Source organism: Halichoerus grypus, chromosome 4 (assembly GCF_964656455.1).
Source record: "Halichoerus grypus chromosome 4, mHalGry1.hap1.1, whole genome shotgun sequence".
NCBI classification, from domain to species: Eukaryota; Metazoa; Chordata; class Mammalia; order Carnivora; family Phocidae; genus Halichoerus; species Halichoerus grypus.
In genome coordinates this window covers 167,668,082-167,692,572 of record NC_135715.1, presented here as the reverse complement: position 1 = coordinate 167,692,572, position 24,491 = coordinate 167,668,082, and the positions used below count along the sequence as shown (strand labels likewise).

The following is a 24,491-nucleotide window of genomic DNA, read 5'->3' as shown; positions in this document are numbered from 1 at the left end:
TTGAAGCCTTAACCTCCAATGTGATGGTGTTTGAATGTATGGCCTTTGGGAGGTAATTAGGATGAGATGAGGTCATGAGAGTGGGGCCCTAGTCTGATAAGATCAGTATCCTTATAAAAAGACACACCTAGAGAACTCTCTCTCTCCTTCCGTGTGTGTGTGTGTGTGTGTGTGTGTGTGTATACAGAAAAAAGAGGCCATGTGAACACACAGCTAGATGGTAGCCACCTACAACCCAAAAGAAGAAGCTTCAGAAGCCTCGCTGGCACCTTCATCTTGGACTTCCCAGCCTCCAGAAATGTGAGAAGCGAATTTCTGTTGTTTAATCCACCCAATCTATGGTATTTTGTTATGACACTCTGAGAAGAAAACATTGCTCAATTTGGTCAGACCCTGAAAATCCTGAGAAAGAGGCTATTCTTGGCAGACTGAGAGTGATGGTAATGTAGTGTAACTGAGATACTACCCTGAAGAAATAACATGACCAGGAAATTAACTCTAACCCTGCTTGAATGTCAATGGTTTTTGAATTGAGAATACCGTTTCATCTAACCGTTTCTACTAATGCCTGGGGAGAACCCACTGAAGAGATTTCTAGGCTCATGACTTTCTTTAGTGACTAGTTGTGATTCTGAGTCAACAAATTCCTAGCAAGCAGGCACTGGAAAGAAATTAGGGGCAACATTTCATGAGAACACAGAAGGTGGCTCAGTCATACCTTCTCTTGGTTCTTATCATTCTTCTCATAAGGTCCACCTCCGCCTCCTCCACCTCCTCCTCCATCACCTCCTCCACCTCCTCCATCTCCACCTCCTCCTTCTTCTCCTCCACCATCTCCAGCTCCACTAACCGAAGGGCCCCCGAATCCACAGGGTGAACTTCCTTTGAACTGGAAGGTCCCCTCACTGGCTCTTTTTTCCATAGTCTCATTTTCCTTGTTTTCACTCTTCTTTCTGTTCTTTTCTACACAAGGCACCACACCAAGTTGAAGCAAGCATTCAACAATGTTTAGTGCCACATCACAGATGCGAGAACTGATGTCATGATTCAGGACAAGATAAACAGCCTTCAGAACCACCTGGGGGTAGGGGGAAGACAAAGACGAACAGAAGGTGATTAATTTGCCTGAACTACCTCTTCCTACATAGATTTGGTTATTCTGTTTAATCCATTTCCTTTAGGCTGTTCTGTGTACTTAAGCATAAATAATTCAGGTAATCTTCAAGTGTGCCTATTTAAATTGCACTGGGACCTTGTGTATGTGCTTAACATAGAGTATAAGTCACCCAAAGACTTAAAATGTATGTGTGAAAAAAATGTATGTGTGTATTATCTCACTTAAGTATTCCAAAACTTGCCATAATACAGACAGTTAATAGGGATACTGAAGAACAGTGAATTAATGGGACCATAATTTTTCATTCAAATGGAAACCTGTTCAACTGATATTTTAAATCAAAGTGCTTTACTCCTCTGCCTTTCACTGTCTGTCAATAATGGATAAAGAACAATGATTTCCATATCCACATAATAGAGGAACATTTAGGCATTCACAATTGTATCATTATTTACACTTCAATTTTAAATACAAAATATTTGCATGTTTAAATTATGTCCTTTCATTGATTTTAATATTTTAAATTATTTGCTGAGCCCGCTTTCTACTGTGAAATAAAAAATTTTGTGAACTATAATTGTAAACTATGACAACCCTTTCATTTGCTAATAACTATAGTCAAGACAGGCGTTCTTGAGAAGGCAAGTTTAAATCTTTTAATGGGCTTCTATTCATTTTCCCTTGCTACCCAGGAGGTTTGCAGTCATGTTGCTTATATAATGAAAGAAAATAAACTGAGAACTTTTTACCCTTATTCTAGAAAAAAGGGACTTAGCACATACACATTTATGTATATTTTATATATGCATATCCAGGATTTGCTAATGTTTTTGGATTATAAAAATATTCTGAGATCAGATCACATCTAATGTAATGCTTGAAAAAAAATAAAAAGGGAAAGGTGCCTCTGTGATGGTTGACACATTTGTGAAATTTTTTATATGGGTAGCCTTTTCATTTTAAGGTTCAACATTGCTAAGAATCTATATACCCATTTTATAGCAGTATAAAAACTAGATCAAAGAGTCATTATCTTCCAAGCTTTGGTAAGAGAAATTCTTGCTTCTTACCGAAAGATCTAGCATGCCATTCTTGTGGACAAAGTTATTGGTCCCATCAATATGTTCCGTGTCCTCTAAGTAGCTGTAGTTTATGCAGGAGTCTGTGAGGCTTCGGGGCAGGTTCGCACATGCCAGGGGTTCATGTGGCATCTCCGGGATAGGCACCTGGTTGCAGAGCTTCCTCATATGCTCACTGAAAAAGTCTGCGTAGCCTACGTTGAACGATGCCAGGGTAGTGTTGAAGGTTGCAACCGTGATTGTGGAGATCTGGGATCGCACTAATAAAAAGAAAGCAATGTCTTAATTTTCCCCATATTAGCTAGTGACATCGTGTCAGACAGTTACACTCTCCTGACCACAATCACAGCTGAGGTGATGTTTGACTTGTAGTCTCAAAGTTATTCTCAATTCATACAGAATTGCCTCAAGCATTAAGGCCATGTAACATCTGGTAAATAATGAAGATTATAGAAATTGTGAATTCCAACTGGCTTCCTTAAGACCCAGGCTAGAGTTTAACTTTGACAGGTGGATTTTACCCAGTCTTAAATGGCAGATCCTACTGATACAGTAGGATCTATGCATATTCAGGATTTGCTAATTATTTTAGCAACTGGTTTAGTTGAAGTATTTCCCCACTAGTTTGTGGCTGGTAAAATATTTGGTTTTATCTAGCATATTTAAGCAACGGCAAATAAGGAGGACTTTTTTCTCCTTTGTTCAAGAGTAATGGAACATGAGTTTGTGTTGGTAACTAACTGACATCATCAAATACTTGAAACATACTCCACGGAAAAGAGGGCTTAGATTTCTACCCATAGGTTAAGAGTACAGAATAAGAGCCCATTTCAGATTCCACCCAGACACACATGTTTTCTCCACATAAAGCATATAAGGCACTTATTTGAAACAGCAGCTGTCTGAAAAAAGAATCCAGAGCCCTGGAAGGCAGTGACTTTCCTCCCATTGAAGGTGGACAAGCCCTTTCAAGGGACATCATACGGGGGACCAAAGTACTGAATGTAACTGTCTTCCAAGTCTCTTCTAGCCCCGTGGGTCTATGACCTTTTGAAAACAAAGATGAATGGCTTGCTTCACCTCTGAGAGGTACGGAGTTTGCAGTGTGCCATCAAATAGCTTTTGCTACTAAGAAAATCCCAAGAATGGCTCACAAGCAAATTACCCAGCAATGTAATACATGAATGCAAGTTTTCAAAAAGTACAAGGAGCCAGATTGCAATGAAGATGGAACATGGAGTAAAAACAGGAAACAGGAAAAGGAACCTGAACTCCCGCCTGCAGGTGCAGCCTCCGACCCACCTTCCTTGACAGTGTTTTCTCCGTGGCTGTTGGAGTGATCTGGCAGGTCACTCACCAGGGTGTGGTGGGAGTGGGAGTGCCTGGCACTCAGGCTCTCCATCTCTGTGGCTGCGTCCGAACTGCCCCGACGGGTAAATTTCCCTGAGATGGACAAGAGCACCACAAGAAGGTTTAAAAATGAAAGAATCTCTGCTGAGATGTTGTCTTTCCAAAGGACGGCAGGGAGAGTAAAGGGTCATTAGGAAGTGCATGAGGCACAGCCAAGTAGCAGGCATTGGATTTATTCTCGGAATAGTCAGGGTCAAGATGATGGATGAAGCTGCCTGTTATAAGATCAGCCCCAATCTGGGGCGCCTGGGTGGCTCAGATGTGTAAGTGTCTGCCTTCGGCTCAGGTCATGATCCCAGGGTCCTGGGATTGAGCCCCATGTCGGGCTCCTGGCTCAGCGGGGAGCTTGCTTCTCCCTCTCCCTCTGCCTCTCTCCCTGCGCATGATCTCTCTCTCTCTCTGTATTTCTGTGTCTCAAATGAATAAATAAAATCTTAAAAAAAAAAAAAGATCAGCCCCAATCTAAGCCAAATGTCAAAAACCATATATGGAATCCCAGTTAGCTGCCAGTTTCTTGATTTTAAGCTGGCTTTCTTAATATGCCATCCAGAAAGGAAAAAAAAAGCTTCTTTTTCTTTTTTTTACATCTTCCTTTTCTAATATCCAAATTAAAGTCTGCCTTTGGATTCACAATGAAAGCTAATGCACAAGATCATTTAAGGCCACATTTCCACATCTAGAGTCCTTAAGAAATAGGGCCATTACCTGCCTAATTACAGGGTTCTTCCATTTTTAATTAAATTATCTGCATTCCTTTGGTACTAGAAGCTAGTATCTGGGCCCACATTTCTTGACTAAACTGTTCAAGAAAGATGCAGATTTGCCCCAGAGCCCTAGATCCAGATTTCTAAACAGGTCACTCAAGTTCTGCCCTACTTTGAAAAGTCCTTGTTGTCACCTAAAATGGTGGTTTGCCAGCCTCCTTTTTCAATGCCTCGCCTGTCTTCTCCAAGCCCAGAGAAACTTCCGAAGGAGAATGTGCTTCTGGTGGGGGACACATCCAGGTGGTCCTCGTGAAGTAGGAATGGCACTCCCATTCTTCGAGGCCTCCTCTTCCCTGTGTGGTGGAATGGGATGGAGCCTTTCCTCTCTCGGTCTTCTTTGCGGCTCTTGAACTATGAGGATGAGAGGTAAAGGATTAGGCACAGGCCAAAGGAGAGGTGACATTCTACTTCCCAAAGGGCTCCATAATCTGCAGTAAAATACAGAAATGTTCCAGGAAGCAGAGACCCAGAAAGTCAACGAGTATCACTCAATAGAGATGGCTGAAATTTCCATAATGCCTTAAAAGAGTGAAAGAAACAAAGCAAAAGGTAACATATTCCCTGGGTCCTTCTGCTGGGTTGGCTTGTCCCTGGACCAGCGGCATCAGTGTCAACTGGGAAACTATTAGAAATACAAATTCTCGGGCGCCTGGGTGGCTCAGTTGGTTAAGCGACTGCCTTCGGCTCAGGTCATGATCCTGGAGTCCCGGGATCGAGTCCCACATCGGGCTCCCTGCTCAGCAGGGAGTCTGCTTCTCCCTCTGACCCTCCTCCCTCTCATGCTCTCTGTCTCTCATTCTCTCTCTCGCAAATAAATAAAATCTTAAAAAAAAAAAAAAAAAAAAGAAATACAAATTCTCAGGTTCAACCCCAGACATACTAGATCAGAAACCTAGAAGGTAAGGCCCAGCAGTATGTGTTTTAATAAGCCCTGTAGGTGATTCTGATAAATGCTAAAATTTGAGAATCATGGGCTAGAGTATAGGATCCTAGAGTCACCCCTTGGACCAGCCAGTATTTTCTGTTCCATTTTTCCAGGGTTGAGATCAATTTTTCCAGCCAGATGACTTCAAGTGTGTGCCACTGTCCATAAGGAGAGTCAAAAAAGATACAAAGCATGAATTGGTACAAACCCATTACTCCTACCAAACAAGTTCAAAATCCAGTATAAATAAGAGTTTAGAATTTCTTGGGAAGCTTTTAAAATATACCAATATCTGGGCCTAACCTGCAGCAATTGTGACCTAATTGGTTTGGGTTCAGGCCTGGGCACATGAATTTTTTATGGCTCCCCAGAGATTCTCACGTGTAGTCTGTACTGAAAACGTATTCCCCCCCGGATGATTGACATTTTTAGAAAAACTACAGCCCTTGCCTATCATTACATTAGCAATGAAGGTAGACATGACTGCTTGCATAGCAACACTCTGAGCTCATACAGAAGTTAACAATATGTTCTGTGTCCTTCATGAACACAATTGAACTAATCATTTTGAAAAATAGAAAATGAAGCTACTACACATACATTATTCTACACATATTATTTCCTAGCTGGTTTGCTCCATATATTTACAAAAAGAGAGGTGGAATGGTGGATTCATAAAAGCATGAACTAGCTTGAACAAGACCTAGTTTTGAGTTTGGACTCAACCTTTCACAAACTACCAAAATTTCTAAGGCTCAGCTCCTTTCTTTTTTGAGAATAATTAACATTTATTGAATACTTACTAAGTGCCAGGCACAGTAAGGACTTTACATGCATTATCTCACTTAATCCTCATAACCTTTTGAAGTAAGTATATTATGTACCCAATTTACAAATGAAGAAACTGATACCTAGTATCATTTGACCAGGATCGCAGAGGTTACAAGTGGCAGGGCAAGAATTTGAACCCTGATTAGGTGACTCCTAAGTGCACACTCGACTCCACCTTTAATTTCTCATCTTTAGAGTTCTAGTGGATGCATAATAAATGTTTATTAAATGGAAACCTATGCTAAGACCTATAACAAGTTGTGAGGGTAGGAAATATAGTGATTTGTTATAAGGATTTACTACTTTATTTACAGAGTTTTGTTTGTTTTGTTGTATTTAAATTGGAGATGACTTCAAGAATAAATATTCCATGATGATCCCATCATTCTGAGTAAGCCTTCAGTAAGACTCAGTTTCTTAGGTGCAAAATGTGGAAATTTAGGATCTCATTGGATTAAATGAGAACCCTTTATATAAAATGCTTGATAAAATGAAATGAACCATACGAATATAAGTCGCTATCACAGCTACCACAACTACCTCCACTACCACACTACTGAAAACACTCTACCCACATCATCAGGATTGAGCTTGGTAACATTGAGAATGGGAAACATTCAGGTGCACAGAGGGACTCGCACAAGGTCATGCTGCAAGCCAGTGCTATAAGTGGGGGCTGACCTCTCTCCTCAAGGTTTCTTTCCCAACCCACCCCTTTCTGCAGCATGACCTCATGTCCTACTGATTTTTTTCAATTACCAAAATATTAAAGAGCATAAGTGGTTCTACTCACCTTCTTAAAAATGTTCATGCCAAGGTCTGAAGAAAGATCTGGGACTGCAGACCTACGTAAATTGGTCAACGAAACCTTAGAAAAGGCCTCAGGGCTAAGAGATTTTTCCTCTTCATTACACTTCATGGTGAGATCCTTAATAGACAATAAAAGTAGACTTCACAATCAAGGACTTAAGGCTTTATATCCAAAGACTTTTCTTATTGAGATGTCACATTTTTAACAGAGATGTGTCTAATGTTTTGATATCTATGAAGTATTTAACTTGTGGGTCTCGACTTTTAAAATCCATATCCTGCTATGCAAGACATACATTATATATTAACTGTAACCCCTGTCTGGGGTTTTTAACAATGAGAACGTGAAGCTCCATATTTGGGAAAGCTAAGAAATGAGGGAGGAGACAGGTATCTCATCTTCTCTTTTCATTAAAAAAAGTTTTTCTGTTTAATGGTTCACCAAAGGAGATTTTTATTTTGGGCAGAATCATCTACTACTAAAACAGAGTATCTCTCCTTTTTGCTCTAATATTGCTCATGTTTATTTTCAGAATATGTAGACTTTTTCAGACATAGCCAATTCATATTTAAGTAAACCAAACAACTGGAACATACTGCAAAGCACAGTTTTTTTCTCTACATATCCAGCACACATGGTATCAATGAGAAAGAGGGAAAGAAAAAGTGTTCAAGCTGATATTAGCACATTCATTTATCAAAAAGTGATTTTCAGGGGGATGTCATCAAATTGGTACACAGTCAGTTTATTTTTCCAAACATCTGTAATAAATAGCAAGACCATATATCCAAAGGCAATATTTCTAATTACGATCCTGAGGTGCTAAAAAATTTTGAGCTATGCAAAAGAAGGTAAACCATATTCAGTAAAATTCTAGTGTCACACATTTCATGATATCAGTAATTAACAGTTGTATGTGAGAACTATCTATTAACTAGCACTTCAACTGGGAAATTTTCCATTATTTTGGATCAACAGAGTCTTAACTCTAGGTTAGTGTGAGTAAGAGGTATTTAGATACCCTTCTTTGAATGGTAAATTAGATGCTAAGAAAGAAGCAAAAGGGTCTAGCAATAAAAGATAGAAAGGAAAGGATAATAGTATCAGAGTAATCCACCAGTCTGGAATAAAGAGATGGATGCATAGGAGAAAGAGAGAATCTGTTATGGCCAAAGTTGGTGATTCAAAAGACAATGGACTGAGTTTCTCTTACTTGGGTCTTGTGGGTGTTCACTAGTGAGGGAGCTGCTGCCACCATCGAGCTGCTCCTGGGTCTGGGCAGGAGAGGAATATCTGGCTCTGGAGGCTTTTCAGGCTTCTCTTCCAACATGTGCCGCAGCCTTTGTAGATAGTACATCAGAGACCACTGAGTGCCTTCTTCAGACCAATGGGGTTGGAGTAGGCAGCGAAGAACAGCAACGTCAAAGTAGGTGGCATAGCGGGACCTTTGGCATGGAGGTATCACAAGAGAGGCTCTGTTTCCAGTGACAGAAAGAAGATGATTTTATTGGCAAACATTCCAAGGGGTGACACAATATGGCTTGTAGCTCTGCTTTTCTCATTTGCTTACTTATTCATCCACTTATCTTTTGTGTAGTTTACTCTACTATTCTCCCAACTGGTCTCACTCATTTCACTTTTGCTAGATACTTCCTGGAAGTAGAGAGGTTAGAAAGAGTTTTAAAGGATAGGTAGGAATCAGCTAGGCAAAGTTGAGGATGGGGCAGGAGGGTACATCAGCATTTCAGTCAGAGGAAACCATGCCTACAAAGGTGGAGTTAGAAAACAAAATCATGAGTTTTGGGAAGGTGGGGGAGAGTAAGCAATTGGTATTAGCTGGTGAGTAATTTGGGTGGTGGGCGATGAGGAGAGTCTATAGAAATAGATGAGCTTCAGATTGTGATGTTCCTTTTATACAATGCTATCAGTTTTTTTTTTTTACCTTGATAGAAATGGGAGTATTTGTATATATTATTGGCTATTTTAATCTATTATTGGTGATTCTAATATATAAAAGAACCAAAGAAACCGAGAAGTACTAAACAAGCAAAAGTTAGGTTATGAAGAAAATTTTCAAAATTTTGAAATCATTTTGAAAACTCTATAGCTATATATTCATATAAAATAGCATAACTAATTTAAAAAAATCTCAAGGTTCTGAAATGCTATTATTCAATTTAAACACATGATATAGTCATTATTTAGTGTTCAACTTAATTACACTATAAAATAGGTTTACGCAATTACTAAATATAATATATCATCCTAGGTATCTTAGGGAATGTGAAGATATATAAGTTTAACTTCTTCATATTGAGTAACATATGGTCCAATGAATGACAGCCAATAAACAACAAATTATAAACTGAGAGCTCCTAGGATCCAAAATGAAACCTTACATCTAAAATCTAAACTTAACTCCCAAACACAGTTTCTTCCTGAGTTAGGTGATGCAAAAGGGAAATTTTTGTACCCTGCTATCAACTAGCAAATGGCACAACCCACACATGGAGAACTTCAGCAAAAAAAAAAAAAAAAAAAAAAAAAATGCAGTTACTAAGAAGTGAAGAGAAGTTTTCCTGAACTTCCCAGACCCATATTTTTTTTAACTGAAGGTTATGGATCATTATTGTTTCAAGAAATTAATTCAAAAGTATATGACTACTATTGAAATGTTAACTAGAATAAAAACTATCAGAATGCAACAAATGGAATAAGGATTTGTATGCTTGATGAAACTTATTTCACCTCATGCATTGTCATTAGTCATGACATAAAATAGATTTCTTACCATGAGTCGCAGTAAAAAGTTTAAATATGCAAACCCAGACCATGTCTGGGTCTAATCTTGAGTATTTTGATTGACAAGTAGGAAACTACATAGAAGTTAAAACACAACCACATAAGGTGCTGCAATACTAATTATTTAACTGAGTTGGCAGTCATACAAGAAGTTTTCTACAATCAGCGAAGTTCCCATATATGTATGTTATGCTAGAACTTACCCTTTTTCCAGGGACCTAGGATACTCTTTGAATATCAACTGCATGTCAACTTTCAATCCTTCAGAAAGTCCCATGGAGTCTCCTCCTAACCACTTCTCATCAGGTCCATAGACACCAACATCTTGCGTTAGGCTTATTGTAATTACTTCCTACTAGTCTCATTGCTTCTTCTCTGGTTCCTCCTCTCCTCTCCTCAAACCCTTCCAATGGATTGTTAAATCATCCTTAAAATAAAATGCGAGCTTCTCATAGTAGTCAACATGACCTGCATAATCTGGCTGTGCATACCAGTCCAACCTCATTACCATGATTGCCCTGGCGTACAAATATTTATTTGCTGCCTCTTAGCTCCAAATGCATCTTTCTTCTTGCTCTGTGAAAATGGACCAGGGACCTTTAAATATTTTTCCATTGATTTCTGGCATGATGTTTAGCTTGGTCAGTAGATGAAATGGAAAAGGTATTGCAGGAAGAAAGAATTTTGCTTTCTCGCCCTGGTGTACTTGCTCAGCACATTCCTACAATGCATGTACAGCTTCTCCAGTACCAGGCTCCTGTAGTGTTTGTGGGTTGTCTAGTGCTTAGCTCCTGCAGTGCACGTGGCTTCTGCCGAATGGGCATTTTTTCTAGAACCAGCCTTCCGCAGCACTCACAGCTTTCCCTTTGCTCAGCTCCCATAGTGCCCAGTACCCAGCAGCACCCGGCAGCCAACAGCCCCCCGGCACTTCCCTTTGGAAGTTTTGTAGCAGAGGGCCCCTAACAAGACACCTCCCCATGAATAGCTTTCCCTAGTACCCGAGAGGGTTGGATTTCTGACAAGTTCCAAAGGGCAGATTTCCAGCAAGTTCTCCTGGTGCAGCACCACGGTGATCTCTCTGCCATCCATTGAGGCATAACTTCACCCTCTCCAACAGGGTCATAATCTCAGTCCTGGGGAGAAAGGGGTCTCCCCTGGGTGTTTTGTCCGACCCCTAAAGTTGGAGATTGCTCCATTATATCTGCTATTCTTATATTCTTTAGAGTTCTCTTTACTTCTTATTAGCCAGTCCCTTACTACTCCAATACTCTAATCCTGTTATACTTAATTCCCTATATTAAACTTGCCCTGTTCAAATTACTATTTGGTTTCTCTCTCCTGATTGGACCAGTCCTGACACATCTGGTTGTTGTGCTTCAGCCACATTGGCTTTCTTACTACTCTTGACTACATCAAACTTATGCTGGCTTCAGAGCTTTTTTTCTATGTGGAAATGTCTACCCTTGAGGCCTAGGCTTTATCTAGGCTCTGTTCCAATGTCATCCCCTCAGAGAGGTCTTCCTCAAACACTGTGTAGAGTGGCCTCCCTCCACCACTACCCATCTCTTCACCCTGTTCTAATTTTCTCCATAGCATGTAGCATAACTTGAGATTATATCATTTACTTGATTAGTGCCTATCTCCATTTATTTGAATGAATTAAAAAATTTCAGAAGTGGATTCAAGACAAAGATGGAGAAATCAAAGTCTTTTGTACGTACAAGCAATATGCGTTTTGACAATGGAAAGAAAAAAGAGCTCATTAGAAGTAACAGCAAATAGGTAAATGCCATGGGTTGGGGAGCAAAATGATGAGGAATAAAATTGACAATATAACTTAGTATGTTCAAATGTAAATCACATTGACCCAACAAGCTGAAGATAAACATCTATTCCAAAAATTAGGGGAAAGAAATGTCAATTTAACCTCAACTGGTATCAGTGATAGGTAGGAAATATCTAACTTTCAACATAGATTGGATCACTGTTCTATATGACTTTAAAGAATGACCACTATCAGGGTAAACTAGGAAAGACCACACAGGCACAGGTTAGCCTTAAACATCACCCTCCTATTACAACAGAATGATAATACAGGAAATTGGGGATACTTGGGGACCACCACAAACAATACTATAAAACATTTTTAAAAAATCTTAATAAACAAACTAACTTTTGGTTTTTTTTGGAGAGGGAGCTGGGGGACAGGGAGAGGGAGAGGTTGACTCCCCACTGAGCATGGAGTCCAATGCAGGGCTCAATCTCACAACCCTGACATCATGACCTGAGCCAAATTCAGGAGTTGGATGCTTAACTGACTGAGCCACCTGGGTGCCCCAAACTGTTATTAGAATAAATTCTTGATATTTTAAAGATTTCCATCACTCCCTCTCCCAGTAATCTATAAGTTCAATGTAATTCTCTTTTGTGTTCTGGACCCAATTTCAACATGTATGTGTTGGGGGGGTGGGGCTTCCACACCATAAAAAATTTTCCTAGACACCAACTGGGTCCGTTCTCTGTCAACTGAATTCTGATACCTATCTACCCAGAGATAGCATCACATTAAGGGTTCAGTCCTGCAAGACTACTCTCCCTCCTACTTCAGACACCAGGTTGTCACCTGTGCTTCTAATCAACTGGCCATAGACTAGAGGTTCCCATGACGTGCTCCTCCCCCACCCCACCCTTGAACTTCAGATTCTAATTGCAAGTCCAGGTTGTTACCTGTACTTTGTAATGACAGGTCCTAAATCAGAAGTTCCCATGATCCCCTCCTTGAATTCAATTAATTTTCTAGAGTGGCTCACAGAACTCAGGAAACCTGTTTATTCACTAGATTATTGATTTATTATAAAAGGATACAACTCAGGCACAACCAGACAGAGGAAATGCTTAGGGCAAGGTATGGGGAAGGGGCATGGACTTCCATGTCCTCTCCCAGCACCTCCCCGTGTTTACCAACCCAGAAGCTCTCTGAACTCTACCCTTTCTGGCATCTTTTGAAGGCTTCATTACATAGGCATAATTGACTAAATCATTAGCCGTTGGCAATTGATTCAAACTCCAGCCCTTCCTGGAGATCAGGTGCAGGACTTAAAGTTTTAACCCTCTAATCACATGGTTGGTTCTCCTGGCAATCAGCTTCTAGTCTTAAGTGCAGTCCACATGTCACCTCATTAACAACAAAAGTCACCTTTGTTGCTTTCATCATTCAGGACATAGGAGCTTACTGACAGAAACGGAGTAAGGCCAAATATATATTTCTTATTATAAATCATAGCATCACAAATTCTGAACGAAATTCCAAAGGGATTTATCTTTTATAAATCAATGAGACTGTTCTGAAATTTAACTGGATGAATGAATAAAACTTTGAGTGTAATCAAGAAAGATTTAAAAGGAAGTGTAAAACGGTGTAAATTGTCCAATGCTAATGTGTGTTTTACAACAATAATATTTGGCCAACTAGTGCTGATTTAGGAATAGACAAGAATTCAGTGGTATACAATATGGAGCTACAAAAGATTCAAATATTTATAAGAACCGAATATATCAAAAAAGTCATGCATTAAATTAGTACAAAGGATATATTAGTCAATAAATAATATTGGCATAATTCACGTACTCAGAAAAATATAATTTAGCCTATCTTAAATTATCATATTTTATTCACCAAATAAAATCAAGACAGATTAAGATTTAAATATAAAAATATAAAAACATAATAGTACTAGAAAAACATTTTGGCTATTTTTTTATAATCTTGGAGTAGAGAAGGACTTAATAAGAACGTAATGGCCCCAAATTTAAAACAATGCAAATGCCCATCAACAGGTGAATGTATAAACAAGCTGTGTACATCCATGCAGTGGACCACTACTCAGCAATAACAAGGTCAGAACTATTGATATATTCAATAATTATGCTGAATAAAAGAAGCCAGACCAAAAAAAAAAAAAAGACTGTTTTCATTTATACGAAATTCTAGAAGCCTGCAAACAAATCTATAATGACAGAAAGCAGATCAGTGTTTGCCTGCGGATGGAGAAAGAGTGGGTGGGAAGGGGAAAAATTACTAAGGATCACAGAAAACTTTTAAGGAGATATGTTCATTATCTTGATTGTGGTGATAACAATGTATAATAAAAGAGAGTAGCATTTGAAAGATCTTTTGCTGTTCAAAAGGAGGGTTGAGATTTTATTGAATTATGACTCTTAATAGTCAAATATCCATGTTAAATTTTCAAAGATAACCATATCCTTCCAATAGAAGGAAAACAGGATTTAGAGAAAACTCAGTCAATGAACAAGAAGAGAAGAGAGAAAAGAAACACGTAAAAAGCAGAGTAAATAAAAAGCACAAAATAAAATGGAAGATAGAAATCCAAAATGGCAGTTATAAAAATAAATACTGAACACGCTCATGAGATAAAAGACAAAAATTGTGACATTAGATTCAAAGAACAAAGTTTAGCCACATGTTAGTTACAAAAGAAAATTATAAAATTGGGAAGGAGAGAATGGGTACAGAATGCAAATCTAACTAAAACAAAATTGGTGCAGCAATGATGAAAGTAGACTTTGACATAGAAATATTATTAGATATAAAGATGGTCACCACAAGGCTAAGTAAAAAAAATTAGCTGGGAAGCTACACTAACTCCCAACATGTATATACCTGATAACAAAATTTCCAAATGCTTAAAGTAAAGCCTGAGAGACTTGTAAGGGGAAATAGACAAATAAATAATATCAGTAGTATTTTTAACATACATTTTTCAACAAATAATAGATCAAACATATGGAGATTAGTAAGAATGTAAGAGATCTGAATATACACTTAACATTATTTTCTCGCACCTTGGAAATGTTTACAAATCAAGTCTCAAAAGAAACTGAAGTTTCACTATTTCACGTAAACCTCGTCCTCTAACCACAGTGGAATCCCAATAGAAATCAATAGTGGAAGGAAGGAAGGAAGGAAAAAGCTCTAATGGGTTTGCAATTTAGAAACATACTTTGAAATAACTCATGAGTCAAATAAAAGTTATAATGAGAATTTTTAATATATTACATGGAATGACAATGAGTCCACATAAAAAAACTTGTGAGATATAGCTCATTTGGAATTAGAGGGATATTTAGAGCTTTAAATGCTTCTATCAAGATAAAGGATATAAAAAATAATGAGAGAAGCATCTACATTTAAAAAAGGGCTAAAAAAAAGTTTAAACAGGTTAAAAAAAGGAAGTAAGACCCTGAATAGTAGAAAAAAAAGGAACATCAGATAGGAGCATGTTTAACAAAATATAAGACAAAGCTAGATAGGATTAACAAAACCAAATGTTATTTCTTTGACAAAACTAATAAAAAGTAATGAAGAAATACAATAAAAGGTGGGATCACAATACTATCACTGAAAATGCAGACATACCTAGATATAGTAACGATTTTAGAAAAGGGGGAAACATTAGGAACACTGTGATTAAAAATGTGAATACCTAGATAAACACATTTATCCAACCAAACTTTAGACCCACAACCTTTAAAAACTGAACTGTGGGAAATAAAATGTATTTTAGAAATTCACTAAGCCCAGAAGATTTACAGCTAAATTCCATTAATCATTAGGGAAATAGGTATCTCCCATTTCATACAAAGTGTTCCATAGACAGGAAAAAGAAAGGAAACATTCTTTTCATGAGGCCAGGATAACCCTGCTGCTAAAACGAGACAAGTACAGCATAGGAAATGAAAATCAGAAGCCAGTCTCATTTATGAGCGTTGATGTAAAAAGATACATAAAATATAAACAAACTATATTCAGCAATGTACAAACTGGATTTTTTCCTAGGAATTTAAGGATGATGCAGTAAAGTAATTCACCACCTAAAAAGATTACAAGAGAACATACCCACGTGATTTTCTCACTAGGTGCAGAAAAACCTCTCATAAAATTTATTATTAGTTTATTAAAGTCAATAATAAAAATTAGAAAAGTGCTATAATAATAGAAAAGAGTGATAATAATATTTGGGCACAGAGTCAGGCAGAGTGATGCGACAGAATGAAGAGCCCCAAATCATACCCTCACAGTTGTGCAAATCTGATATTCAACAGAGACGAAGCTACAAATCTGCAGGAAAATAAATATTTAAGAAATGGTGAAGGAAAAATCAGCTATTTATGTGGGAAAAAACATACCCATCTCTCATACAGCCATATTTAAAAAAAAAAAAAGCCAACCTGAGATGAACTGAAGACACTTAAAAGCAAAACAGAAGAAACAGAAATATTTATGACCAAGGGTATGAAAGGATTTCTGAAGAAGATAACATTCCAAACTATTTTTCAAAAGTATTGATAAGTTTGACTCTATTCACATTTAAAATTTCTATTAAAAAAAAAATAAAGTGGGTGCCTGGGTGGCTCAGTCGGTTAAGTGTCTGCCTTCAGCTCAGGTCATGATCTCAGGGTCCTGGGATCGAGTCCTGTATTGGGCTCCTTGCTCAGGGGGGAGCCTGCTTCTTCCTCTCCTTCTCCCCCTCCTCTTGCTCATGTTCATTCTCTCTCTCAAATGAATAAATAAAATCTTAAAAAAAAAACAAAGTGGAGATTTATAAAGTATAAAAAATACCTGTAAGTCTTAGGGTACCAAGAATTATTATTTTTGCTAATAAAGAATGCTCATAAATCAGGAAGGAAAAGACAAACAGCTCAAATGTGCAAAGGGTATGGAAAGACATTTTGCCAAAAAGAAACCTAAAGAGAGACAAAATAGAGAGAGGTACTCTACTCCAGTAATAGCCAGGGAAATGTGGACTTAAGTCACAATCCATCAGAGTTGTGAGACTATAGAAGCCTGAAGATGGGAAGTATTGCTGAGGGTGTGACTAACAAGAAACACTCATCACTGCTGGTAAACTCAGAGTATGATTGGGCGATGTCTAGTAAATTTTCAATTGTCCTTATCCTATGATCCAGAAATTCCATTCCTGAGGGAAACTCTATCTTAGAGAAACTCCTGCCCGTGTACACAGGGGACATGTACAAAGGTGTTTATGGCATCAATTTTGTTAGAGTAAAGAACTAAAGAACATCCTGAAAATTAGCCAAAGGAAAAGGGGCAAATAAATGTTGGCAAGTATTTGCCAAATATTATTTATGTGTTATATGATGTGACAGGCTAGGGTGCTCATCATGTTCTATTTTATCAGCATGATTATTGTATTCACTTGTGAAAGGACACAAAACTGAACACTTAGGTGTTGTATACTTTTCTGTGTTTCTTTAAAGAACATTAGCTAAGACCTTGGATTTTATCAATATGGACTAAAAATCCGCTATTCATATATACATAAAGTAGATCTGTATAAAGTACATCTATATGTATATACTGTATATAATATATTCTATGTTCTATATATCATATACACATATACTTATATATAACATCATACATTTATATGTAACAAATACATAATACATGATTTTAATACTTATATATGTTAAATATGTATATACGTCTATATGTATATATAGGTATATATGTTTTTTTACCCAAATTAGTCTCATTATCCCCAAGGCGATGTGTTATGTCTGTTCTTTCAAAGGATTTTATCCTCTAACTTTTTATTATGCAACCATTTTAATAAAAAGCCTGAGTCTCAGAATTTTATGAGTTGCCAAGTTTTCATAAGGAGCATGTGGGCTAGATTGAAAATTCAGGTTCCCATCCCAGGCAGGAAATCTTTTACTTTGATTTGCCTTCAGCCCCCACTTCCAGACCCCATTCCCTCTCCGTCCTTCTCTACCTCTCTGCCCTGGAAGTCTCATCCACCCTGGAAGACTCTACCAACGGCTTCCCCTGCCTCTGGCTCCTGACTGGATTTGGCAAAAGGAAGCTCTCACAGGAGACTGACAGCAGAAGGACAATGGTGTCTTCCCCAAGACTCCTTGCTTTCAGAGGTTTGCCTAGGACTGGCCCTGTGACCTCGGACTGACCTAGGCCATCTGTGGTCACAGCTCTTGTTAGTCACTCTCTCCACAGAGTTCTCCACAACTGCTCCCTCCCTTCCCTCAGGGCCCAGAGCTGCTAGTCCTCCTGGAGTGCAGGCACCGGAGTACCTGTGGCTTCCCTATATATCCAGTCCAAACCTAGCTTCCCTGGTGCTCTAGTGGTTAGGATTCGGCACTCTCTCTCAGTCCAAACCTTGTTACTAACCCCTGTTTTAATCTTGTCTCAGACTGACCAGTATAAGACTTGTTTCATCCTGAGATTTCAGGAGGAGACTGGCTGATTACATCCTCAAGCTCAGTTTGAGGGAAAGAAATAACCTCGATTCTCATAATCTTAAGAGGCTTTCACTTCTCTTCCTGCCACCTCTCACCTCCATTTCTCTTTCTTAAAAAAGCATGGACTACCCCACTTCTCTCAGCCTGTCTTTATACCTAGAATAATAGGATTCCACCCCACCCCAATGCTATAGTCTTGGATTCCTAAAGAAAAGACAAAGTATGAGGTTGGTTTGGCAACCAGCTGGGTAATTTTAGGTCCTCAAGTATTTGTGACAGTCATTGGACTTATAAGAGCCTGTGAAAGCTATTGTTTTCTTGACTAGGCTGCTGTGATTAAGGGAGATATTAGGAGTTCAACAGAATTATTTTTCCCCCTTTGGACTAGCTATCTTTACCCTTTACTTCCTGCCCCATACCTCAGTGTCCCCAAATGTTTCCAGTTTGTAAATTAGATTAGGGAGTTCCATAAATTATTTCAAATCCAAGAGCAGTGTTCCATATAATGAGATGTCAGTGGACAAGTTCTTTGAGAATCCCAAGTGGATAGGGAGAAGAGAATTTATTAAAAATGCACATTCCCAGGTCTTACCCCGGACTCACTAAACCAGAATTGCTGGGGATAGAGCCCAGGAATCTTTATTTTATACAATATCTCCAGGTAATTCTTGAACACTCTTAATAAGATTGGAGAGCAACTGCCCTAGGAAACATGTAATGTATGACTTTTGCACTTTTAGGCCAATATCCAAAACAATTCCTATATGGAAACACTAACTGAATGATATATTGCCAGTTTTGTCCCTAAGGCTGCCAGAGGACTAAATTTATGTCTTTCTCTACATACAAAATGTATTTGATGAAAGTAATTATTAACTGCACAGTTTGAGTCCTGTGGTCATTAACTACTTCCTGACAAATCATGTCAGTTCAGCTGAAGATGGACTGCACAACAGCAAGACTCCACCAACATAAGGCTGCAATCAGAGACTAAAAAGGGGTCTTTATGTTAATAAAAATTTGTTAAGTAAATTCACATTAAATTGCTTAATATTTAAAGAGACTCCATTTGAAACAAGAATGAAGTTGAAGAGCATTCTGTAGCAAATATTTATAACCCAGAGTACCTTCATTTTAGGTGTTATTCAAGGACGAGTTTATTTGTCTTAAAGTGTGAGCTATATTGGGGTGAGTAGTCAATAAAAAGGAAGAATCATCAATAAATGTTTAATTTCATTTAAGAGAGACAAGTTGATCCATTATCAACTTGTCACTAATCTGGTAAAACTCATTTTAATTAACAATCTCATTAACATGTGAGTGAAAAATTTACATAACTGGAAAAAGATGGTATGGGGGCTATCATTGTGTGATCTGATAAAAATGCTCTTACTAACTCTAATATTCTATTATTCTGTAAGTCATTTTGTAGAAAAAAATGAAAATTTTATTAAAGTATGAATACAACTTTTGTTCTGAATGGTATAAGTAAAAATAATGAAAGGAAGTATACATACAAAAAATGAATGATATTTAAATCTTCCTGATGAGCTCATTGATGATTTTTACTTTAAAAAAAATATTTTATACCTTTAAATTTTTTTCTATAATTAGCATATGCTTCTTTTATATTCATAAAATAAATAACGCATTATGACAAATTTTTTGACTGTCAAAAAAGCTAAAAATTTCATTAACATATTTTCCATGCAACTATGGCTTCAGGAAACCAAGTTATTAATAATTAGGGCTGAGGGATGCTAGTAGAGAGCATCTAAGGCAGAAAAACACTCTGGAAATAATAATCTGTGGAGGCAGAGAACTGTGGAAATCAGTTTTGACCCTACACAGTGTTTAACAAAGCAGAAATTAAGTCTGTGCATATGGTAATTGAAGATGAAATCTCACATTAATTTTAAAAACTAGCTACCTGCTCACTGATTGCAGAGTTCAGGGAAGAGTGATGTTCTGTTCAGTCAAGGTCAGGGCAAAAGAGATGATGAATTGTATTTGTTTGATACAAGCAGACAGCTTTTGTTTCTAAGATACTTGCATTGCTTTGTTATTAAAGTTCTCTTCATTTCTGATTAATACATGAACTCTTCCAACAAAGACACATTAACATTAGCATTTTCTGAAAGGTCTACCTTGTGCATCATTTCCATGGTAACCAGCCACTGCAGCTAGGCAGAGAGAAGACCTAATTCATTCTTCTAAAGTGCCACTGATTCATGTCGAATTCACATATGTAGGTGTGGGTGTGCTGAGGGTGACTGTGTGTATGTATGTGTCAAGAAATGCATATGTATATAGATGTTTAAATGTGGTAATCTCAGAGAATGGAAAAAACAACTTCCATCCACAAACAGGAAACCTTGAACCTTGCAGTTTGTCAAAGAAATATCATATGCAATTTATATTTGCAAATTTCCAATGCATATTCTGGCTGAGAAAAATTATGTAAGAAATATAAGCTTCTGGGTATTTTATGACCTCAACATTTCACCCTGATATTGCTTTTAATAATTTTTAAAAGTCAGACCAAATATAGTATTTGAGGTAGAAATTCCTTACATTTAAACTTTTGGATAGTGTAGAACAGAATTAGTGAAGGAGGAATATGAGAATATTCAATAATTGATTGAAGAAAATGTACAGATATAGTCATAATTATATCTAAAATGATGGTGACATCATCATCATTACTGCTTGTTGTGGCCAGCCTCCAAAATAGGCTCCAATGATCCCTGTTTCTTGGTATGCACACCCTCATGTGGTTCCTTCTCTATACCAGCATTATGATTCATAGCATATATCAGAAGTGATGGCATGTCAACTTTAGAGATTAGGTTTAAAGACACCGAAGCATTGATCTTGGTTGCTCCCTGTCTTTATGGGATATTTTGTTTTGGGGGAAGCCAGCTGTCATGTCCTGAGCAGCCCTCTGGACAGGCTCAGATGAAGAAGCCTGTAGCTTCTAGTCAACAGTCCTCCGAGGGATCTTGAAAGCAGTCTCACACCTAGTCAAACTTCCAGATGATGGCAGCCCTGGCCAACATCTTGACAGACCCCTGAGCTGCAACCACTTAGCTAAACTCTTTCTGGATTCATGACCCTCAGGAACTATGTCAGATGATAAATGTCTTTTGCTTTAAGCTATTAAGAAATGTGGATAATTTGTTATATCGCAATTGATAGCTAATGCAGATTTTCATACCAAGATAACATCCTAAATTTTGGGAATGGTTTTGGAATCAGGCAGTAGGCAGAGGCTATAAAGACTTTGAAGAGTGTTAAAAAAATGAAAGCATAGGGGAACCTGGGTGGTGCAGTCACTTCAATGTCCAACTCTTGGTTTCCAACTCAGGGTCCTGAGATCAAGCCCTGCATTGGGCTCTGTGCCCTGCGTGGAGTATGCTTCAGTTTCTCCATCTACCTCTGCCCCTCTTCCCATCCCCCCCCCCCATGCATGCTATCTCTCTAAAATAAAAATAATCCTTAAAAAAATGAAAGCATAAATTGCCTTGCACAAATTACTAATAGAAATCCTGAACTTTAAGGAGGCTGCTGGTAAGGGCTTAAAGGGAAGTAAGGAAGATGACATTGAAAAGAGGAGTAAGGAAGATCCTTGTTAGGTGGTGGCAAAACCTGCCTGCTGTGATATGGAGAGTTACAGAAACATGCCTAACAAAGTCAGTGATCTAAGATTTCCAAATAAAGTGTTGAAGGTGTCTTCTGATTTTTTCCTGCTGCTTACAGGAGATTGAAAGATAAAATATTTGCTCTAACTGAAGAACTATTGAAGACTAATGAGCTCGGGTTTGATGATTTTGAAAGCTCTCAGCCTCTCCAGATGGGAAATAATGCTAAAATTAAGAAATGGCTTCTGAGCAAACATCAAATCTAGGGCATTTCTGGAAAAACATGGTCTAAAGATAAAGTCAAGGGTGAAACTGTAAAATCTTTTTAGGACATCAGAATGATCTAAGGTCTTGCTTCAGAATATTATTCTATCAGACAAAAGGTCCTCTAAAGGTTTTGAAAGTGTGATTCACATATAAAAAGGGGGGTGGTTGGGTGGAGACTTTTAAGAAACTTAAGGATGTTGTTCTTCAACCTTTCTCCAAGTTACAGGAAGGATTATCTCAAAGAGACTTGTCTATTCTAGTTGGCCCCAATAAGATTCACAGGGGACTCCCAAAGTTTTTAAAGAAATGTAACAAAAACCCTGCCAAAGCAGTATGAAGTTAAAAGAGGCTGTTGTATCTCCCAAATTTTACTGGCAGTAAGCAAGCTGAGAAAACTACTCAGCTATAAACACATCTATCTTTCTTAAAAAAGGAAAGTTGATTTAGAGCATGGGATCATTAGCCCAGAGGGTGGAGCTAAGAGCCATAGGCAAGAATAGGACTGAGATCTAATCAAGAAGTTTCCAACCTTCATCCAGCTTGATTTCAGAACTGCTATGGATCAGTGCCTCCTACATTCTCCTTTTAAATAGACATGTCCACAGCAGTTATCATGTGCCTATCCCACAATTGTATGTGGGTGTTTTGGGTGCAGATAACTTGTCTCTTTAGTTTACAGGTGCACAGATTGAGAGGAACTATAATAAAGGAATTGTACTTAAATCATACACATGGGGTACCTCATTTGTACCTAGATCTGATTTTAATAATGAGATCTGGACTTTGATTTGATCCTGTAATTGGATGTGATTTCGGGCAACCTTGGTGAGAGTTAAGTGTATTTTGCATGTGAAAGAGAAGGGAATCCTTGGGAGCCAGAGAGCAAACAATGGTAGCCAGATTCTAAGATCTCTCCAATGATCCTCACCTTGTTGTACTCATGCCTTTGTATAGTTTCTTCCTAAAACATATTATGTTGGTCTGTGTGACCAACAGAATATGGAAGAAGTAGTGGTACATTACTTCTGAAATTATTAAAAAAGAACACCCCCCCCCCCAACACACACACCACATTCATTTCATGTCAAGTCATCTGCCATACTGTGAGTAGCCCTATGGAGAGGTCTCAGAATCTGAGGCATCCAGGCACAAGCCACCTGAGTGATCTTAGAAGCAGATCCTCCAGTTCAATCATGTCTTCAGATGACTGCAGTCCCAGCAAACATCTTAACTGTAACCTCAAGGAGACCCTGAGCCAAGAACAACTGCAGCCGAGCTGGTTCTGGATATATAACCTGCAGAAACTGTGAGATAACACCTTTGTTGTTTTAAGTCACTCAATTTCAGAGTAATTTGGAGCAGCAATGGATAACTGATAAATGGGTATAACTCCAACTAAATTTCTTGGTAAGTCTATTAAAGATGCATAAGCATATAAAAATCACATCTCTGATCTTATATTGAATAATTTCTCATTTAAGTAGAAAGAAGGACAAATTAGAGGAGGGCCATGGAAGAGAAGCCAAAGAAAACATCTGGAAAGGTTTAGACCTACCTCTTCATGAGGGAGTAGAGAAGACTGTGGACCATGTGATTGGCTAGACTGGGCTCAAATATAGCTTTTCCACTTCCTGTGTGTGTCCCTGGGGGAACCATTTAATTTCTTTTTGCTTCAGTTCCTCATCTTTAAAAGAGTAATAAGGTCTTTGCATGGCTGTTGTAAAAATTAAACTCATTCACTTATTCAGTACCCTTCAGTGAAGGTCATGTGCCAGAAACTAGAGAGAGCAGGAAGTAACAGAGACTTGGTCCCTTCTCTTGTGTGTGGATTTTATAGTCTAATGGAGGAGATAACTATTGGACAAATAGTCATACAACTATTTATATAATGTTTGCTACTCATGCTATAAGAGAAAACATGGAGTTCTGTGAAAGTGTTAAACATCTGCCAGAGCCTACCCAGGGAAAAAAGGAATGATATTTAAATTGAGTCATAAAGGAACAGGAATTGGTTAAATGGAGATAGATGGAAGAATGATGCAGACAGATGGAATAACATACTCCAAATCTCAGAGCTAAGGGGAAGTTTGAAAGTCTAAAAAAGGGTTGAAGTTTAGTCACTGAGGTGTGGGTAGCAGCATAATTTAGACTAGAGAACTGGACAGCAGCCAAATGATGTGGAGCCTTAAGGGGTTCATCAAGGATTTTGAATTTTATCTTGATAGCACTGGACAGCATTAAAAGAGTTCAAGAGTAGGAATTTTGTGGTTTGCCTTTTATTTTTACTCTGTATGTTCTGTATTGGATGGTGGCAAGATTTAATAAGAAGAGATTAATAAGTAGGCTACTGCAGTACTCCAGGCACAGGGAGATGAGTGGCTTGAATGATGGTAAAGAGATACATGAAAGTAAGTCAAGTATTTTTATATATGCTTTTTACCAGCCTTCCTTATCTCCTAAATTTAATCACCATTCATGCATTGCTCAAGCCAAAAATCTCAGAGTTATGCTTGATTCCTTTCTTTTTCTCACTCCCCAAATCCAGT

At 38.1% G+C, this 24,491-nt stretch overlaps 1 protein-coding gene across 12 annotated transcripts in view; it reads right to left on the bottom strand.

The window, feature by feature from the left end:
• UNC80 (unc-80 subunit of NALCN channel complex) overlaps window positions 1-24,491 on the bottom strand; it is a 230,500-nt gene that overhangs the window by 172,498 nt on the left and 33,511 nt on the right. For 7 of the 12 annotated variants that reach the window (XM_036098772.2, XM_036098778.2, XM_036098773.2 and 4 more), the window contains exons 8-13: window positions 8,151-8,412; window positions 6,920-7,054; window positions 4,505-4,721; window positions 3,463-3,639; window positions 2,188-2,456; window positions 719-1,078 (exon numbers count right to left, since the gene is read on the bottom strand). In XM_036098772.2, coding sequence (XP_035954665.1) covers window positions 719-1,078; window positions 2,188-2,456; window positions 3,463-3,639; window positions 4,505-4,721; window positions 6,920-7,054; window positions 8,151-8,412 — 1,420 coding nt within the window. The remainder of the gene's footprint in view (window positions 1-718; window positions 1,079-2,187; window positions 2,457-3,462; window positions 3,640-4,504; window positions 4,722-6,919; window positions 7,055-8,150; window positions 8,413-24,491) is intronic. The other 5 variants (XM_036098777.2, XM_036098782.2, XM_036098779.2 and 2 more) reach the window with 1 other exon arrangement.